The sequence below is a fragment of the Triturus cristatus genome, chromosome 8, assembly GCF_964204655.1.
Source record: "Triturus cristatus chromosome 8, aTriCri1.1, whole genome shotgun sequence".
Lineage (NCBI taxonomy): Eukaryota > Metazoa > Chordata > Amphibia > Caudata > Salamandridae > Triturus > Triturus cristatus.
The window spans coordinates 373,976,811-373,995,697 of record NC_140591.1 but is presented as its reverse complement, the minus strand read 5'-3'; the positions used below and the strand labels follow the sequence as shown (position 1 = coordinate 373,995,697).

The 18,887-nt window shown below is 46.4% G+C and overlaps 1 protein-coding gene across 4 annotated transcripts in view; it reads left to right on the top strand.

Moving 5' to 3' along the window:
* The window catches only part of SUPT20H (SPT20 homolog, SAGA complex component), a 393,294-nt gene that overhangs the window by 51,125 nt on the left and 323,282 nt on the right, over nucleotides 1-18,887 (top strand). For all 4 annotated transcript variants that reach the window (XM_085621731.1, XM_085621733.1, XM_085621730.1 and 1 more), the window contains exons 4-6: nucleotides 1,684-1,719; nucleotides 11,844-11,902; nucleotides 12,067-12,133. In XM_085621731.1, coding sequence (XP_085477857.1) covers nucleotides 1,684-1,719; nucleotides 11,844-11,902; nucleotides 12,067-12,133 — 162 coding nt within the window. The remainder of the gene's footprint in view (nucleotides 1-1,683; nucleotides 1,720-11,843; nucleotides 11,903-12,066; nucleotides 12,134-18,887) is intronic.

The following is an 18,887-nucleotide window of genomic DNA, read 5'->3' as shown; positions in this document are numbered from 1 at the left end:
GCCTAAAAGAGGTGCTGAAGGATGGAAGAATCAACATGCCCCAAGCAAAACAAAGAAGGTCACTTATATTGCAAACAATGGTAAATAATAAAATGGTAATAATGCATTCACTGAATACCACTAAAGGTTCAATGCTAAAAATGAGAGCAACTGAGCTAAAATTCGAGTTGACCGTTCAATAGGCCTTTGATTAAGGGTCCGTTTATTACAAGGTCTCCCTAAAGAAAATTGGTGGTTAAAAATAGCTCAGAAAGTTTCCAAGTGTTGTTCTACTAGGACTAGGCTTAAGGAATTGTTGTGACAGCTGAAGCACTGTTTGCAGCAGCCGGTGCAGTCTGGGATTAGTTTGTGAAAACATTAGAAAACAAAACAATAGCCGTGCTATACTGGTAGTTTTTGCCTAGCATGTCTAGCTATTGTACCTTTTTTCCTGCCTGGTACTGCAGTTTTAGCCCAGTAGGATGCAGGACAAAACAGTGTCCGAATGTTCACCCTAATTGGGGCAGCCGCGGTCCGTGCAGGTAACAGCAGTGGGGCGGTGAGGCCACGTGGGTGGTATTTTGAGGTACAATGCTGATGGCAAATTAAATAAAGAATTAATTTCCCATCTCCATCGTCCCTTAAAATCACCCCACCCCACGCAGCCCCACCGCTGTTACCTGCATGGACTGCGGCTGATTGGAGGGGGTCTGGGGGGTGCTTGCATTACTCTGGTATTGGTGGTCCTGTGGCTGGCCCATTGGCATGCTATTTCGGATGGGGAACCATCAGCGGCTGGATGGTTAGGAAGTAAGCAGTTTCCCTATATCTAAATAAGAATAAGAAATTGAGAGGTAGGAAGTCCATAAATTTGCAGATTTTCAGCAGGTTTGCTTATGCTGCCTACATTAAAATAAGGATCGTAGTCATAAGTAGAACTGCAGCCTGGGTGTGTCATGTCGTGTTTTCACTTTTGTCTACACCAAGACACGCAGCCTGCAATGGCAGTCTGCCTGTGCTTGGTGAGGGGTCCCTTAGGGTAGCACAATTCAGGCTGCAGCCCTTGGCTTTAGCACCCAATGCCCTACATACCAGGGGTACCATTTACTAGGGACTTACAGGGGGTGCTAAAGATATTGCCAGTTAAGTCACAATGGCACCGTTTTTTAGGGAAAGAGGTCTGGCTCTGAGGTTCTGGTTAGCAGGTGCCCAGTGCTCTTCCAGTCAAAATGTCATCAAATATAAGGCAAAAAGTGAGGGTGACCATGTCAAACGAGACACTTTCCTACAATAATCATGCACCCATTTGTCCTCATGTAAGGTTGTGTGTGTTATCTGGCTGAATGTATACCTGTATTTGCATTGTGTACCTCTGTGTGTCTTTATGAATATGGATGACTTTGTGTTCAAGTGCACCTGCATGTTTATTTTCATCTTTGTACGATGGTGTGCATTTGTGCTGCTTCGTCTTTAAAAATATATTATGTGAATGTATGCCGTTACGCCATATTGTGTATTGAATTTACCAAAGCAATGGTTTAACAAGATTTAATAAATAATTAAGAGCTAGCATGTAGGACGCAGACCATTTAAATCATCTGTGAGGTGTCACCTGTTGTAATGCTGAAAAGTGTTTCTTTCTCGCAAGGACTTTCCTTATAATGCCTTCTTTGTGTTGAAGAATGTTCTTGCTTTATCTTTTAGCAACAAGTTTTGGAACTTGCCCTGGAACGTGCAGAGGTGAGTTAATGTTGAGTAGATTTTGTGTTGTAAATTTGTTGATGATGTAAATGTGCTGCTGTGCTAACCTATTCTACTTGTAAAGTGCACTATCACCCTAGCACTACAGGATTGGTTGAGAGCGGGAATAAAACGTGTTGTGCTAAGTAAACGTAGGTGGAAAAAAGGAGCATTTTAAGGGCATTCCGAAAGGATAGAAGCATATCAAGACAAGGAGAGAAATGTAGTGCATTCCAGTGAGAAATTAGGGAGAACGGTCTAAAGCATAATGAGACTGATCTAAGGTAAGGAATAAGACGCAGAGTAAAAGATCGGAGAGAGTGAGATTAGGGATAGTGGACTGAAGATGGGGGAAGGGCTAGCAAGTAGAATATGTAGTGAACTAAAGCATGAGCTTTGAAAATGGTTGAAAGATTTTGCATTGGGAAATTGGACATCTTTGAAGAAAGGAAAGATAGTGTGAAATGTGATTGAAGGAAAATGAGCCTAACGGCTGTACTCTGATTAGGATGGCTGTGCTCTGGTATTGCTAATGTTGTGCCATGTAGTATTGCTTCATATGTTTTATGTGTGTTTGTATTTATGTGTAGCCTGGCGATGAATTCATTTTCTACATCAGTCTTGAGTGATGCACCACAAACATCTGTCATAAATTCAGTTGTACCTTGCTTGCTTCTTCTCCACAGCCTTCAGTCATTTTGTCCGTTAACTCCAGCTCTTCCTAACTGCTGTGGTGTTGACTTGTTCCCTGGTGCCCTCTCTTTGAGTAAGAGAAATTGTGTCCCTTATTTGAAACTGTGTGGTGTCTTCCTGTATGCTCATGCCAACTGGTAGACCAAAACAAAAACGCACTAGAAGGTTTAACATGTATTGGCAAAACCAAAAGGTTTACATTTAATGTGCTAAAGAATACATCGGGAGCCAGCAGGAGCAGACCTAGAAGGCTCAAGCTGTAGAGAAGACCTTGATATAATTCAGTGCAAGCATTCAAATGGAGATGCAAGGATACACGTGGAGAACCAATATTGGTGAGAGATGATTAATGGACTTGTTGGAGCCAATATGTGACTGACAAAGTCTGAAGACAATGGCTCAAAGAGGCTGGTCAGAGAAAAGCAATGGTGGAAAGGGATGGACCCAAATTCCGCAATATGTACATTGTTTACAGTAGCTCTGTTTAAAACCCCCGTTGTCCAACCCCAGAGCTAAAAAAAAAATGTGCTTCTTCATTGCTGCATCATCATTGTAAGGGGATGCCGCATCTCTGATTAAAGTGTTTTGAAGTCTAGTGATCTGTGCCCTGATCCTGGACCAGTACTGTTAATTAACACCACATTAATATAAGTAAAAGTAAGCATATGCCTCAGTCCATATCAGTGGTGCGCTGTCTCCAGAGAATGCTACGGTTGCCTGAATATGGCACCAGTGTATTTTCCATTCACTCTTGAACCTGTCTCCCAGGGGACAAGGATGATATGCTCAGTGCACACTCACCATAGTTGTAGGGTTGATCGGTCTTGGAAGCATGTTGTAGATTGCCAGATCTGAATGTTTCAGAGTGAGATGTAGAGACTCTCCTGTTTCCCTTGTTGAATTGCTTATGACCTCCTTTACGTCAGTAATGCCTTCACTAATTATGGATGATTGCTGATCCTGGAGTCCACTTCACCAGTGACCAGGATTCTCAGAAGGCAGAAAACCCAACACCCCTATAGCTAGATATGGCTTTGCATTCTGGGAAAACATATGCAATTTATTAGCTTTTGTTTTTTAATTAATCAAATATCTTAGTAGGATTTTCATTGGTGATGGTTTTACCTCAATTATATTGCTTTCATTAGCCTCTGCTTGGCCAATCCAATTTTCCATTTGTACGTTCCTGTACTTTACCATTTTATATCCACAGTTTTGTGGCCATCCATACAATGTGTGAGACAGTGCCTCTCTTGACATGGTTAGCCCCCACATTTTGCCTGGTATTTGATGTGGTTTCAATTGTAGTGCACAGGGTACCTGCCAACTAGGTCCCTGTGCCAGTGCTTCTTCCCTACAATTATTCCACAATTGACCCTTCAGGCCCCCGGTAAGTCCCTAGCAAATGGTTCCTGGGTACTTGGGGCATTGGGACTGAAGAGGGTCCCCCAGGGACACTCACCTAGGCAAAGCAGACTGCCACTGCAGCCTGCCTGGCCTGGTGCAGACAAAACAACAAAGTCGACATGGCATTACCTGTGTGCCATGCCAACTAGTACAACCTAAGGTATAGGTAAGTCACCCCTCTAGCAGGCCTTACAACCCTAAGGCAGGGTGCACTATACCACAGGTGTGGGCTCATCTGCATGAGCAGATATGCCCCTGCAGTGTTTAAGTCAATTCTTAAATATTGTAAGTTTCAGGGAAGACATAGAGAATAAATTGTCTGGAAACTCGACAACTCGAGTTCCCCAGCACCATGATGGCGTTTCTGAAACCATGTACGTTTGGCACAAAACTACTCTTCTCAATAAACCCACACTGATGCTAGTGCGGTATTTATTACACCATGTACCCAGAGGGTACCTCAGATGTGCCCCCTGAAAACCTACCAACTCTGGTGTGGTCTTAGACTGGCTTAAGGTAGCCTGCCACAAACACAGGTTTAAAAAAAAAAAAAAAATCTCTTTATTAGATTTTTAGGTCAAAAAACAGCAGCAGTGCCATGCAAGGCAGTACAAATATCAAACACACAGACAGATTTCTGGAACCCTGGGTTGAGAGCCTCTAATCTCTGGGACCAGCAACAATGCCCATCCTGGGCAGAGGTGTCACACTTCCTCCTCCAGGATTGGCCAGGGCTTGAAGGTGAAGCTTCAAAGGCCTGTCACCTTTGTAATGTGGCCCCCAGCCTCAGCTGCTTGCAGCAGCTGGCAGTCACTGGTTTACACCCCCACTTAAGGCGGGAAAAACCTAGGAGAATAAGAAGTGTGCCCATCTCTGTCAACTCCATCCCTTAGGTGGGGGAGGCGTGTTGAATCTCATCTTTCAGTCCACGCCATCTCGAAGATGGGGAGACCCCTCCCACAGGAGGGTGGCATAAGTGAGGGTGTAGTCACCCCAGATAAGGTGCCCATTGGCCCTACCTGCTACTCCCCTAAAACGCACCTAATTTCAGTATTTAGGTGGCACTCCAGACCTGGAAATCGGATCTGCGATGAACTAAGAAGAAAGAAGAGCTCCCTGCAGAGAAGCCTGAAGACGGCGACCGCCTCTGCCCCAGCCCTACTGGCCTGTCTCCAGTTTCAATGACCCGGCGACCTGTCCTGCAGTCAGCGACCTCTGAAAACCCTGGGGGGACTGCTGCCTTTTAAAAAAGACCCCAGTCTCCTGTGGACAGCGGACCTGTTGTCTAAGAACCGAACTCCAAGGACTTCGGATCCGCGTCTCCTGCCCACTCTGCACCCGATGCCCATGGCCAGAGTCTGAGTGGCTCACCTGTGCAGTGAAGTCTCCCCAGCAATCCGGACCTCGAATTCAGCATTGGCTGACGTCTCCTGGACTCCAAGAGGACCCCTGCAGAGTGAATCCAGACGTTCCCCTTGACCATGACCTGCTCTGGTAAGAAGACTCCGACGTCGAAATGCACCCCTGCACCCGAAGCCCCTGGGCCTTGGTGAGCTGAACCGACAGTACCCCTATGAGTCTCTTCATCCCTACTTACCTCTGCTGTCGTTGGTCTGATTCCTGAAAACTCCGGGACAGCGCCTGCAGCCTGTTTGTTGAAAACGGAATCCTCCTTGAAAAGCATTGGGTGCTGGATGCTGAATTTGCACCCTGCACCTGGCTGCCCCAGGGCTGCTGGCAGTGTATGTTTAGTGCTTCTTTGTGGTCCCCCCCGTGCTGGTCCTAACCCCCAAAGCTTGGCCCCTGCAACCGATTTACCTACCTGCAAGCAGTGTGGGTCCGAGCACCCCCTGTCTCCATTGAAACACATTGGGCCAGACTCCGAATTTGACCTCTACACCCAACCACCCCTGTGCCGCTGGTGGTGCAGTTTTGGTACTCACCTGGACTGGACTTGTTTAACTGCAATATTGTTTTCCCATAGGATAACATTAGACTGTGCAGAAATTGTTCTAAGTGTCGATTTTGAAAGTGAAAAGTGTTTATATTAAAAAAATTACTTCCCTTAATGGGAAGATCTTGGTCTTCTAATAAAATTCAAACAAAGCTTATTTTTCTAAAATTGGTGTGGATCTCCTTTTTGAGTCTTGTATGTATTATTGATCAAAGTTGTGCAATAAATGTCTTCCACTCCTCTGTTTGGCCTAAGGCTGCTCGCCCACACTACCACTAATAGAGTACTTTGAGTTTTACATTGATCCCAATACACTTTTGGGGAACACCTGGACTGTGCACGGTATAAACACCTAGTGGTAACACTATATACAGAGCCAGCTTCCTACACCGGTAAAATTGCATAGTTGTTTTCCTCCATAGGATAACATTGAACTATTTGAAAATTGCACCAAGTGTCGACTTTTAAAAGACTGAAGTATTTTTCCTGAAAAACTTACTTACCTTTTTTTTTATAAACATACTTTATTGAATTTTGTTTTCTAACATCATGCCCCAAGAGACACATTATACGTATATCGACGAGAAATAATGCTGATATGTATAAGCAAGGATTGCACTTGCATAATTTAACAATGTACCCAAATTCAAAAAGAAAACACAACCATCTGCGATCAAAGTAGAATGGAATAATATCACTGCAAAATGATCTAGTCCCTGGATGTTGTCTCGGCTTGCCAACCCATTCAGTAATTTGGTGACAGTACATATGGAAACAAAGTTATATATGGGACAGCACCTCTAAATCTAGTAAAGTAGGTGGTGGGGTCAATACAATTCCTCTATAGGCCGCCCAGCACTGCCATATACGTGTGTGTTTCTGAGGACAACCCCGGCCCTTGAAGACGGGTTCTTCCAACCCCATGCAAAAGTCTAGACTCAGTTTCCAAACCCTAAAAGCTGTGGAGAGGGTGCTTTCCAGGAGTGTGAGAAGCTGGGTTTCTGTTGCAGTAACACCCCCCCCCCCACACACACACACACACACATTTTGCCAGACTACTGATGCACTTTTGACTTGATGTGCCCTGGGTCCCTGCTAATCAGGTTCTGAGGGCCTGTGTTCTTTCCCCAAAACCAACCCAAACCCATTTGGCATCTCTGGCCACAGGTCAGCTCCTGGTAAATGGTACCACAGGTACGGAGGGTACTGTGACCAGGGAAGATCTCTAAGGGCTGCAGGACTTATTGTGTCACCCTTAGAGGCCCTGTACCATTACACACACACACTGCCTTTGCAGGCTGCGTGTCTTGGTGCAGAACAAAGTGAAGATTCGACATGGCACACATCCCTGTGTGCCATGCCTACAACCCACTGCCCTGGCATAGATCAGTCACCCCTCTAGCTGCTGGGTGCAATATACCAGTGGTGAGGGTACAGGTGCATGAGTCCTGTACCCCTACAGGGTCTAAGTCCATTCTTAGACATTGTAAGTGCAGTGCTACCATTAAGTGTATATGGTACTGGGAGTTTCTCATTACAAACTCCACAGCACCATAAAGGCCACACTGAAAACTGAGACGTTTAGTATCAAACTTCTCAGCACATTTAACCCCACACTGGCAAACCCACACTGATGCCAGTGTGGGATTTAATGAAAAATGCACACGGAGAGCATCTTAGAGCTGCCCCTTGAAAAACGACCTACCACTAGTGTACAGGCTGAGTGGCTGCTTTCAGCTGCCACCACCAGACATGTTTGTGGACCCCTGGGTCGAGAGCTTGCTGTTCTCGGGGGGCCTGGAACAATGCACATCCTGGGATGAGGTGCCAAGCCTCCTCCCCCAGGATGGACAGGGTCCACAAAGGGGACGCTTCAAAGGCTTGCCGTCTTTGTGAGCTTCCCCAGGCCACTTGCTACTTTCAGCAACTGGTCCCCACTGGTTCTGACCCCCACTTTGGGCGGGAGAACCGACGGGCAAAACAAGTGAGGAAGAGAGGTGTGCCCACCCCTTCCAACTCCACTCCTCAAGTGGGGGAGGCGAGGTGAAGCACACATCTCAGTCCCCACCATGATGCAGATGGGGGGACTCTGCCAACCAGGGAAAGGCTTATGCTCCCCTCCCACTGGAGGGTGGCATAATAGGGGGTGTACCCACCCCAGGGCAGGCTCCCATTGGTCCCAACCTTTTTACCAATCTGTAATGCCCCTAAATCTAGTATTTAGGGGCACCCGTGAACCTTGTTTCCTCAGACAAGAACCTGCAAGAAGAAAAGAAGGACCGAACAGCTGTGCCAAAGCTAACAAGAAGAGGAAGCCCACTGACTTGGCCCCAGCCCTACTGGCCTGTCCCCACCTCGAACCTGCTCCAGCGAAATACCGGTGTATCCTGCAGCCAGCAACCTCAAGAAACCCGGAGGGTCTGCCTGCCTTCAATGCCAAAGACTCTGTCTCCCGTGAACACCGGATTTGTTCAAAAATAGACTCCAGTTACGCAAGGATCCGCGGGTCTGCACCCTACGTCCCCGGCCCGATTTGGAGTGGCCCAACACCAAGAAGATATCCCCCCTCCCCCCTCCCCCCCAGCGATCCTGGCCCGAGATCCGGCGCCCCTGACCTGCCTGCAGCCTCAAACCGGAAGGTTCTCCCAACTGCGACCAGGAGCTGGTAAGAAGATGAGACCCTAAAAGGCACCCCTGCACCCGACTCCCCACGGCCTTGGGTGGCCCACCGACGGTGCCTAACCAACTCCCAAGATCCCCAAGTGGTGGTTGCACCCAGGAGACCTTTCCTGAGCCTGCAGTGCTTTTGCAAACTGGAGACTCCCCATTGAAAGCTACAGGGCTTCCGACGCCAAAACAGCACTCTGCCCCCAGCTGCCCCAGTGCCGCTGAGGGTGTATCTTTTGTGCTGGCCCAAACCCCCATTTGCCCTGAGCTTAAGTCCAGGAGCTTTGCTCCCACCACCCTGTGGCCTGCTCGTCCAGCAGCCACCAACCGGAGGCCCCTATTCCCCCATTGGATAACGTTGGGCAACATTGGGCCACAGCACTCTGCACCCAGCTGCCCTAGTGCTGCTGAGGGTGTAACGAGAGTGCATCTTTGACCCGGGGGGAACCCCTGAGCCTAACCCCAGAATACCAACTCCCACTACAAAGTACTTGCCTTTAAACTGATAACACTATTTTCCTCTATAGCTAACATTTGCTATTTTTCTGTGAAAAGTTTCAAGTGTGGAGTTGGAAAACCTAAAGAAATTCCTAAAAATTGTACTAATTAACAAAAACGATTTTACTTACCTGTTTACAGGAAATGTCCCAGTTAGTATCCAAGTATACTACACTGTGTAAGAAAAGTAATCTCAAAAGTAACTTACTTGTAATTTTACTAAAAATTCTAATCAAAGTATATGTACTGTATTCTGAAAAGCATTGCATTATCAGTAACACTACTGTAATCAAATCAAAGTACATTTACAATTCCAACTATTTACAAACTGCATTATTACTGTAAAGAATGTATTGCTTACCTGTGCCAGGCATGCTTGGTTCTAGAAAATAAAATAGCTAAAAGAATATTTTTATACAAAAACAATTGGTCTGAAGGTCAGTCTGTGAGTGTGTGAATTCATTTGCTGACTGAGTGGGTACAACAAATGCTTAACACTGTCCTCTGACAAAGCCTTACTGCTCGACCACACTACCACAAATAGAGAGTGAGGTTCTATCTACTTTACTTCTGCGTACCTTTTGGATTCCACTGGACTCTGTGCACACTATACCTTACTTTGGTATAGTATATGCAGAGCCAGCTTCCTACACCCGAAACATCTGATTTTGAGCGACAGGCTCGCAATGGCTGTTAAGAAATTGGCACCCTCTAGTTCCAGGGTGGCAGCGCCGCTACGGCTAGTGTAGAATCCTAAATCTAGGTGGCAAGCGTAGCTGCTCCAATAAATCATCAGCTGTAGCTCACCCATCGAGGCATTATTACAACGAAATCTTTGATCATGTTTAATAATTACTTCAATACATTGCGATGACAAATCTGGATGAGGAAGTTACTGAAAAGGACTCGGAAGTAAAGTAACATCACAATAGACAAATGCTTTCTGTGATGTGATTATGTCATAAACATCTACAGTGATCTTAACCAGCTTAATTGAGTACTTGTTAGGTATACCTTATTATTAAATTCTATTGCGACGGTTACATTTAAGTGTTTACTTCTTGTAATGGTACTAGATTTTTATTTGTTAATAGAAAAACTTAAACTATGCGTGGAATGAAATGAATGGCATAATGTTAACCGTTGATGAGGGGGTAGCCATTATTACCCTTATTTGAATAAAAGCCTGAATAAACCTGTGTATAAATGTGAAGAGGGACAGAACGTATTAGGAAACTATGATTGAGAAATGTTCCAGTAGAATGTTCTTTCAGTTAAATATCGAGAAATTATGATAAGCAATTGCAAAGATAATAAAGGTTGAGGGATACTGTGGTATTGTTGTTTTTTAACATTGTTGTTGGTGAATCTCTAAGCCTCCCTATGTATTCAAATGTGTAAAGTTTTGTTTTGGCTATATGTATATGTAACATTCTCAGGAGTGCAATTTTACCCTTTCTCCTATTACATTTCTGCAATGAAGGGAGGTGTTCTATGTTTTGCAGGGTTAGGTGTTTGTTGAAATGTGTTGTGTACATTGTTTTCAGATGGAAAGCTCATACAGCTTTACCAAAAGTCGCCTTATTCCAATCCTGGAAAGTTAACATGTCATTTAAAGAATGCTCATATGTCACAGCAGTCTCAGCCTAGCTGAGACTGGCTAAGTACAATATGACAGACTCCAACCACTGTAACCATTCAACAACATCCCAACATAGCCCATACTTACAAAGACCTACCAAGCCACCACAAGAGGCATGGGAATGAAAAAAAGTGTTGAAGCCCTAAACTTAAGTCCCAAAGAGAAAGGGTTTCTTTTTCAGTCTGAGAAGGACAAGAGCACTGTTTGGATTGAGCAGATTTTTTATCTTGGATTTCGCCAATGTATCAAGAGGCATGAGAGCCAGGACTACACCCACCTCTTTACATCGCTGTGATGTAGTTATTTGGTCCTATGCAGAGAATATGTGTCTTTAATTTCCAGGGGTACCTCTGGTCAGCAGTCATATCACTTGTGTTTCTTACTCTACGGTGAAATCAAAGGAGTCAAATGCTTGTACTTTGTTAACCTTCTGATGCTACTGTGCCTTGTGGATGACAGCACCTACAGTGGAAAGAATGACACCTTTATTACTCCTTTGATAATAAGCACCCATGCACATAATTTCCTCCTGTCCTAATTCCCCACATTGTTTATCTCAAGCCTTTTCTATTATATAGTATTGTCCTGGGGTGGTAGAAAGTCCCAGCACTTTCTGAGCCATGAACTAACCGTCATAACATGTATGCCATTCCACCTCCTGCTCGCAAGGTTGTGTTATACTGTTGTCCAGTGCATTCAATTGCGGCTACTAGGTGACCTGAGCACAAGATAAGTCGGTTTGCGAATATGAGGCAGCTGGAGCTCCAGCTGAAACGCCACACTGATGGACTGCATCACTCTTTATGGTCTCAGGCAGATGGCCATGAACAGATGTAGCATGTCAGCCAAATCTTTTTAGGGAATCCTCCATTACTTTGCTGAATGCAAGTCTTCAACACCATATACTATCAAACTCTACACACACAATGTTTCATTGGAGTTCTCTTTCTGATACGGTTCAGTTTCATATGAGATTATGAGGCGAGATGCCTCCAAACCCTCCGCTAAACCGCATAGTTTATTTATTTCAAAACGTATTTGTTTTTTTCTGACTGATAGTGACAAAAGATGCAAAGTGATCCTGAGAATATTTAAGCTCTCCTGTTTCATTGATACATGCCCAGTGTTCCGAAGGCAATGCAATTTTGGTTGTATATTTTAGTTTGCATTCCATGCTATGCTAGATATGCAGCTGGTTAAGCTGACTTAAGCTATATTTTTAAGCATCTTTATTGAAACTATTTTTGTCTTTCATTTATTTAGTATGTCATTGAAAGTGCCTGTCAGAGACCTCCAAAGAGAAAACATTCATCTGGCGGAAGGTAGAGAAAATGTGATCCTTTATTGTGATGTAACATTCCTAGTTTTGTGAAGTTGACTTGTTGTGGTACCTGGCTGGTAAGGAAAGTAATTGTTTGCTATAACAGCCTATTAGTGAAATTAAACACCCTTTTTGTTAATTTAAACTTGAAATCATATTTTTCAGGAAATCTGTCTTTCAAAAGCTGTATGACTTGTATTTGGAAGAAAGTGAAAAGGAGCCAAACATAAAGGTAAATGGCATTTTGTTGTTCGACATGCTTTCCTGTTCCGCTCTCTTAATTATAGGCAGAAAGTATGGAACTTAGCCTGTGTATATTTTATTGACATGGTGAATTACTGTACCATGCAATAAAATGATATTTCCCCTAAGAGAAAGAGAAGTGTGTTTCAACAATTGACTTTGCGATGAACAGTCACACTCTCCATTTCCAAAATGATCAGATGTTTGTGTGTATTTGCAAATCATTTGTGGTCCATCTTTGGATCGAAAGTTTGCTTTTCCCATCCTCAAATCAAAGTTAACTCTTTTCGGTTTGAAATAAGCTCTTATTTGCTTACGAAACTGCTAGTTTTCGTAGAAAAAGATCTATTTTAGTACATTAAAATGTGCCACCTTTGTGAATACACTCAAGACTCTGACAAACATTATACATATTGGCCAGGTGGGTTTGAGTTCACAAATGCGTTTGCAACATTATGTGGCACAAAAATAGGAAACTTCACTTCATTGAGTCACAAAGCATAAATTTGCACATACACATTGATTTAGTCACAACTATATTCTGCCTATAAGGCAGACTACTGTCTGTGAGTAAATCTTCTCAAATGGCCAGATTGTGGGTGTTCCAGGGTCAGTTTGTCTGCGAAAGTATACACATACCATCAGACTTGCAAGTTGTTGATATTCATAAATGTTTGGCAGGCATATGCTCATTAGAGATGTTCAGAAATGTACTCCTGTCAAAGAAATGTGTAAGTCCATATCAAGGGTGAAAATATGAGGAAGCACCCTTTAAGTTAGTGTGTGCGCAGGAAGTGTTTCATGAGGTGGGAAATCGTGTCTGTGTAGAGAAGGAAATCATTCTTAGTGTAGAATAGTTGTTGTTTTCAGGAGTGCTGCTGAAATTGTTTTTGAATTCAAGCAATGTCAGAAATGCATGCATATGGGGCATTTATAATTTCTGATCTGGGAAATTATGAGTTGCTCTTTTGCTGTTTCTTTCAAGGGATATCATGCTATGCACTGGAAGAGTGTAACATTTTTTGTTCTCATCTACAATTAGCGATAGCCTCTAGGAAGCTAGCTCTTTATATGATATATCAGAATGAGATGTATCATGCAAAGAGTCCTGGTGAGTGGACAATGACTTGCTCTAGCAATCCCAAGGTGCTCTTCCAGGGGGTAGTGTGGTTGAGCAACCTTAGGCTTATTAGTGGATATCAAGACCGCTGCAAATACACACAATAGTCAATAAATGATACATAAGAATCAAGAAGGAGATCCACAACAATTTATAAAAATAGCAAGTATATTTATATATGTTTAGACTCCAGAATCCGTTAGTTCAGATGAGTATGCTTTTAAAGAGAAATACATTTGAGTTCTAAAAGATGACACTCAATATTAGGAAGCTGTAATGTTATCCTATGGAAGGAAGAACAGTACCGCGACTTACAGAACCAATCAAAGGTGAGTGGTGGGCAAGGTCAAAGGCAGTGCTAGTAGATCACCACCAGCGCGGCCGGATGCAGGGGTGCAAAACAGCATTGGGTGCCCAATGTTACTGTATGGGAATCCGTCTCTGCGAAAAGAGACTGCAGGCTCTGGCTGAGAGTCTAGTCGGGCTGAACCAACAGGGGGCTCAGACCTCACAATGCTAGAGTACAAGGGGACACCTTTGGTCCTCTTCTCCACGGCCCAGGGGTGATGGGTGCAGAGGGGTCTTTAGGCGTCGGGTTTTTCTTATCGGAGCAGTTGCGTCCAGAGGCTGCAGGCGTCATTGAAAAGTTCACTGGGTTCAAAACCACTGTGGACTCGGTCTCTGGGAGGCTGGGGGACCAGGTTGACACAGTTGGCCAATTTCAACTCTGGCTTGAAAAGATGGGTGCATTGGTGTCCTGAACTGTCGGTTTTCTGCAGTCACAAAGTCCTCTCAGGAATCTTCGGGTGCCTGCAGGATGCAGGGAAGCTGGTCTTCTACTTCTGGGGAGGCCTTAGTTCCTGGGTTAAATGCTGGCAGGTCTCCCGGGCTTCGGGGCCTCAGCAGCTGCAGGGTAAGTCGTCTTTTGGTGAAATGAGCAAAGTCAGCCGGCAGGCTGGCAAGGTTAGAGCCAAGTCAGTTGCTGGGTCTACTGTCCTCGTAGGTGTTACTCTTCACATCCGTCTTCTTGTTTCAGGTCGGCAGGATCTGATTTTCTGCGGCCGGGGGCTCCCCTAAATGCCCCTAATTTAGAGGTGTTAGGGAAGTCAGGGTAGTAGCCAATGGACTATTGACCCTTGGGGTCACTGCGCCCCCTATATTACCACTTCCTCTTGGAAGTGGGCTTAACTCTGTCCTAAAGATCCTAGGGTTGCCCTCACAAAGATAGCCACGTCTGAAAAGTTTAGTCCACTTCAGGTAGCCCACCTTAGGATTGGTACTAACTGGTCAGGTAGGCCTCCCACCGTAGCTAATTTTTCTGCCTGTCCAGGTGCCAAAGAGGGTCTGGATAGGGGGTTTGGCTTCCTCTTCCGTGAGGGGGCCAGACTCGCATTTCAAATGCGGCAGCTCTTTGAAGCTAGGAGTGCTTGTCAGCAGGTCATCCTGTCGGAGGTGGTGTGACGGCCCCTTCCTGGGCAGGCTTTGTTGCTGACCTCCTGAGAGCACAAAGCTCTCACCCTAGGAGGTAAAAACGTGAATCGGTGGCAGACTGACAGAGACCAGTCACTCAACACACCAGCGGCTGGTTGCTTTTCAGGGGGCACATCTAAGGTGCCCTCTGGCTGCATCTATTAATAAATCCAACACTGGAATCAGTGTGGGTTTATCAATATGAGGTGTTTGATGCCAAACATTCCTATCTTCAGTGAAGTCATGTAGCTGGGAACTCGTTTTCTCCAGTGTCCAGTACATGGTTTAGGATGGCTTCCCCTGTCACTTGCACTGGCAGTAATAGAACTGTCCAGCACAGAGGCATATCTGCTCATGCAGGTATGCCCTCACATGTAATATTATGCACCCTGTCTTAGGGCTCTAAAGCCTGCTGTAGGGGTGGCTTACAAATACTGCATGCAGTGTTAGGGGACATGTCACACAGGGATGTGTGGCATGTTGTGTTTTCACTTTTATCTGGACCAACACATACAGTCTGCAATGGCAGCCTTGCATGTGGTTGGTGAAGGGTTCCTTAGGGTTGCACAATTCATGTTGCAGCCCTTAGGGACTATCTTTAGTACCTCAAGTCTAGGTACCAGGGGTACCATTTACTGGGGACTTACAGAAGATGCTAAAGGTATTGCCAATTGGATTAAACAATTGTACAGTTTTGGAAAGAGATCTGGCACTGGGGACCTGGTTAGAAGGAAGCCAGTGCACTTCCAGTCAAAATCACATCATACCAGACAACATATAGGGGTGACCATGTAAAACAAGCATTGGCATAGCCAATAGGTCTCGCCTTTGGGGCCTTATAATTGTTTATCCAGCACAATATCCTTGGTGCAATAACATGAAGTGTTGCATGGCTAAACACTTATAAGGTCCCAAAGGCGAGACCTATTGGCTATGCCAATGCTTGTTTTGAGTGAGTGGCTCGTGCAGGTATGCCACTGTGAGGTAGAGATGCTGCGAGTGCTTTTACAGGAACCCCGTGACATTACGCCTCTTCAAAATGTATCTAGGTTCTCATCCAGGGGATACTCATCAATAGTCATAATCTATGAATAATCCCCGCCCATGTGCGGGATCCCGGAGCATATAGAAAATACATATATATAAATATATATATATATACATATGTGAAAACATATAAATGCAGCCTAATAATGTTCAAAACATGGCAATGCTGTAAATTACATATTTTTGCATAGTAGTGCCCCCGTAACCCGTAAGGAAAAAAGGAAGCATCAGGCAAATTATAACACAGCACTGCTTTATTGCCATAAAGCAACATGTAATTGTAGGCATTCGCCAGTAGGCTGCAGTAGAGTATCAAGAATCCAAGAAAACTGACACCTTGCCTTTAAGGCATTAGAGTAGGGGGACCGTGCCTTTAAGGCCTGCCCGTGACCCCCTGCTCCCATGATGCACTACAGGTGACAGTTGGGCCAGTTCTTTTTTCCGGCTCCTTCTGTGAGGATCCTGGAGCTTGAGCTCTTCAGTTTTTTGACTGAAATTTTGAATTACAGCTTTTTCTAGCTTTTTTCGACGTTTTCTGGCTTATAAGGGCTAATTCTGCTGGTTCCAGTGAATTTTCCAATTTTTTTCCAGTCAGAATGTCTCCTTTATTTAGGAAATGCCCTTCTTGTGGTAATAAAATGGCACTGTTGGATCCACACTCGGTGTGTATTGTGTGTTTACCATCAAAACACGATCCTGACCAGTGTCCCCACTGCCAGAAGTTCTCAAAGCGCACTCTGAGGGACAGAGAGCGCATTAAACTGCATGCAAGACTGGAGAAGGAACGAAGCCGTCGTGAAGGCGAGCATTCCTCATCAAGACCACCTTCTTCAGCTACGCAAGTACAGAAACGGCGACATACCAGCTCCCCGGGCTCCAAGAAGACCAGGAGTCCAAGAGGTTCGCCGTCGACGTCGAGGATGCCGGCGAAGAGGCAGAGAACTTCGGCGTCAAGGGATTCATCCCACCATCAAGATTCTCCGCCGCGCAAAAGTAAGTCGGCGTCGAGAGGCGGCCCTTCGGGCTCGAAGGCTGCTAGTCTGGTGACATCTGAACTGTCTCCGTCGACGTCGAGGCTTCCGTCGACGTCGAGACACTCTCCGCCACCCTCGAGGGGGTCGACGTCGAGAGATGCGGCGACGTACATTCCGCCGCGAGTGGGCCGGTCGCCGTCGATGGTTACCCCCACTCGGCGACATAGAAGGTCGACGTCGAGAGGAACATCGACGTCAAGAAGTCGACGTCGAGAGAGGTCGCCGTCAAGATCACCACGTCGACGTCGAGAGAGGTCGACGTCGAAGGTGCCCAGTCGACGTCGAGAGAGGTCGACGTCGAAGTCGCCCGGTCGACGTCGAGAGAGGTCGACGTCGAAGTCGCCCAGTCGACGGCGAGAGAGGTCGACGTCGAAGTCGCCCAGTCGACGGCGAGAGAGGTCGACGTCGAAGACACGGCCGACGTCGAGGTCATCTAGCCGACGTCAGGTGCCAGAGAAGAGGAGATCGACATCGAGGTCTCCACGACCGGCGTCGAGACCAGAACGGCATACCTCACACTTGCCGATGGTGACGCAGACGTCGTCGACGTCAAGGGATTCGACGTCGAGGGCGAAGGCTGGACCGCCCGCGGAGAGGTCCCCAGGAGAACAGTCATCATCTCCGGGACTGCACATCGTGCAAATATCTCCAGAAAGATCACCCGAGGCTCCAGAGCGGTTTGGACTGTCACCGCGCTGGTTACGAGATGTGGGCGCTGCCGCATGTCGGAGTCCGGGATCGGACTACTCCCGCATGTATTCCCCACCGCGCAGGAGTAAATCGCCTCCGAGGGATCCACGGCCAATTTCACCACGCCGGTCTCGTTCCAGGGACCGTCGCACCGCGCCAAAACGTCCAAGATCTCCGTCCAAGCGCAGATCAGGATCAAGGGCTCACCAAAGCGAACGCTCCCACAAGAGGCGACGCACCAGGTCGTCCACTGGGACTGCATCCACAAGATCCTCAGTCCGGGACTACTCCCCTACTTTTTCATCCACGCCTCCATCGCGAGTGTCCCCGGTGGATGACATTATAACGTTCTCGGACGTCCTGGGTAGAGGGGCGCAAAAGTTGAACATCGCACTGCACGCCCCTCAGGCACCCACTTCTGTGATCTTTGACACTTTACACCATCGGTCAGCTCCCAGACCTCTGCTCCCGTTGGTGCCAGGATTGTTAGCACCAGCGATGGCCACGTTCCTTACACCGGCTACAGCGGGCTCGGTCCCCTCGAGAATAGCAAAGAAGTACAAGGCTCCGGCCGAGGACCCTTTATTCTTGAGGGCGGACCCGCCAGCGGATTCGGTGATAGTGGCGGCGGCCATGAAGTCTCACTCAGCCTCAATATCTGCTTCTGTCCCCCCTGAGAAGGACAGCAAGCTTATGGACTCCTACGGCAGGAGAATGTGCAACACATCTGCCGCGCACATGAAGGTCGCTAGCGCTTCAGCCCTGCTAGGGAGGTATGATCGTTCCCTATGGGATTCCCTGGCCAGATTCGTGGAGAAATTGCCTAGGGAGGACAGGCAGGACTTCACGGAGATCCTACATGAAGGCGGACTGGTGGCCAACCAAGTAATAAGCGCAGCGGCGGATGCATCAGACCTAGCCGCGCATGGCTACTCCCATGGCATCTGCTCCCGCCGTTCGGCCTGGCTCAGATTAACAGCCCTCAAACCAGATGCGCAGAAAAGGATTCTTAACCTGCCGTTTAATGGATCATCGCTATTTGGAGCTCATGCGGACGACCAAATGAGCAAGATGAAAACGGAATTGGACACTGTAAAGGCTGTGGGACTGGAAAAACGCAAAGAGTTCCGCAAGCGCTTTCGCCAGGGCGACAAACGTGCCTTTCACCAGCGCGTTCAAACGCCCCAATGGTCCTCTCAAAACCAACAGAGGTCCCAGTTTCAGCAAAGGGGCCGGGGCAGAGGAAGAGGAAATGCTAAACAGCAGCAGTCCTCTAACAAGCAACCTCCCAAGCAGTGAAAACTTACTTCCTCCGCACTCGTTCGCCACTCCGGTGGGAGGAAGTGTTACCGCTCACCTGGCAGAGTGGAATACAATTACAA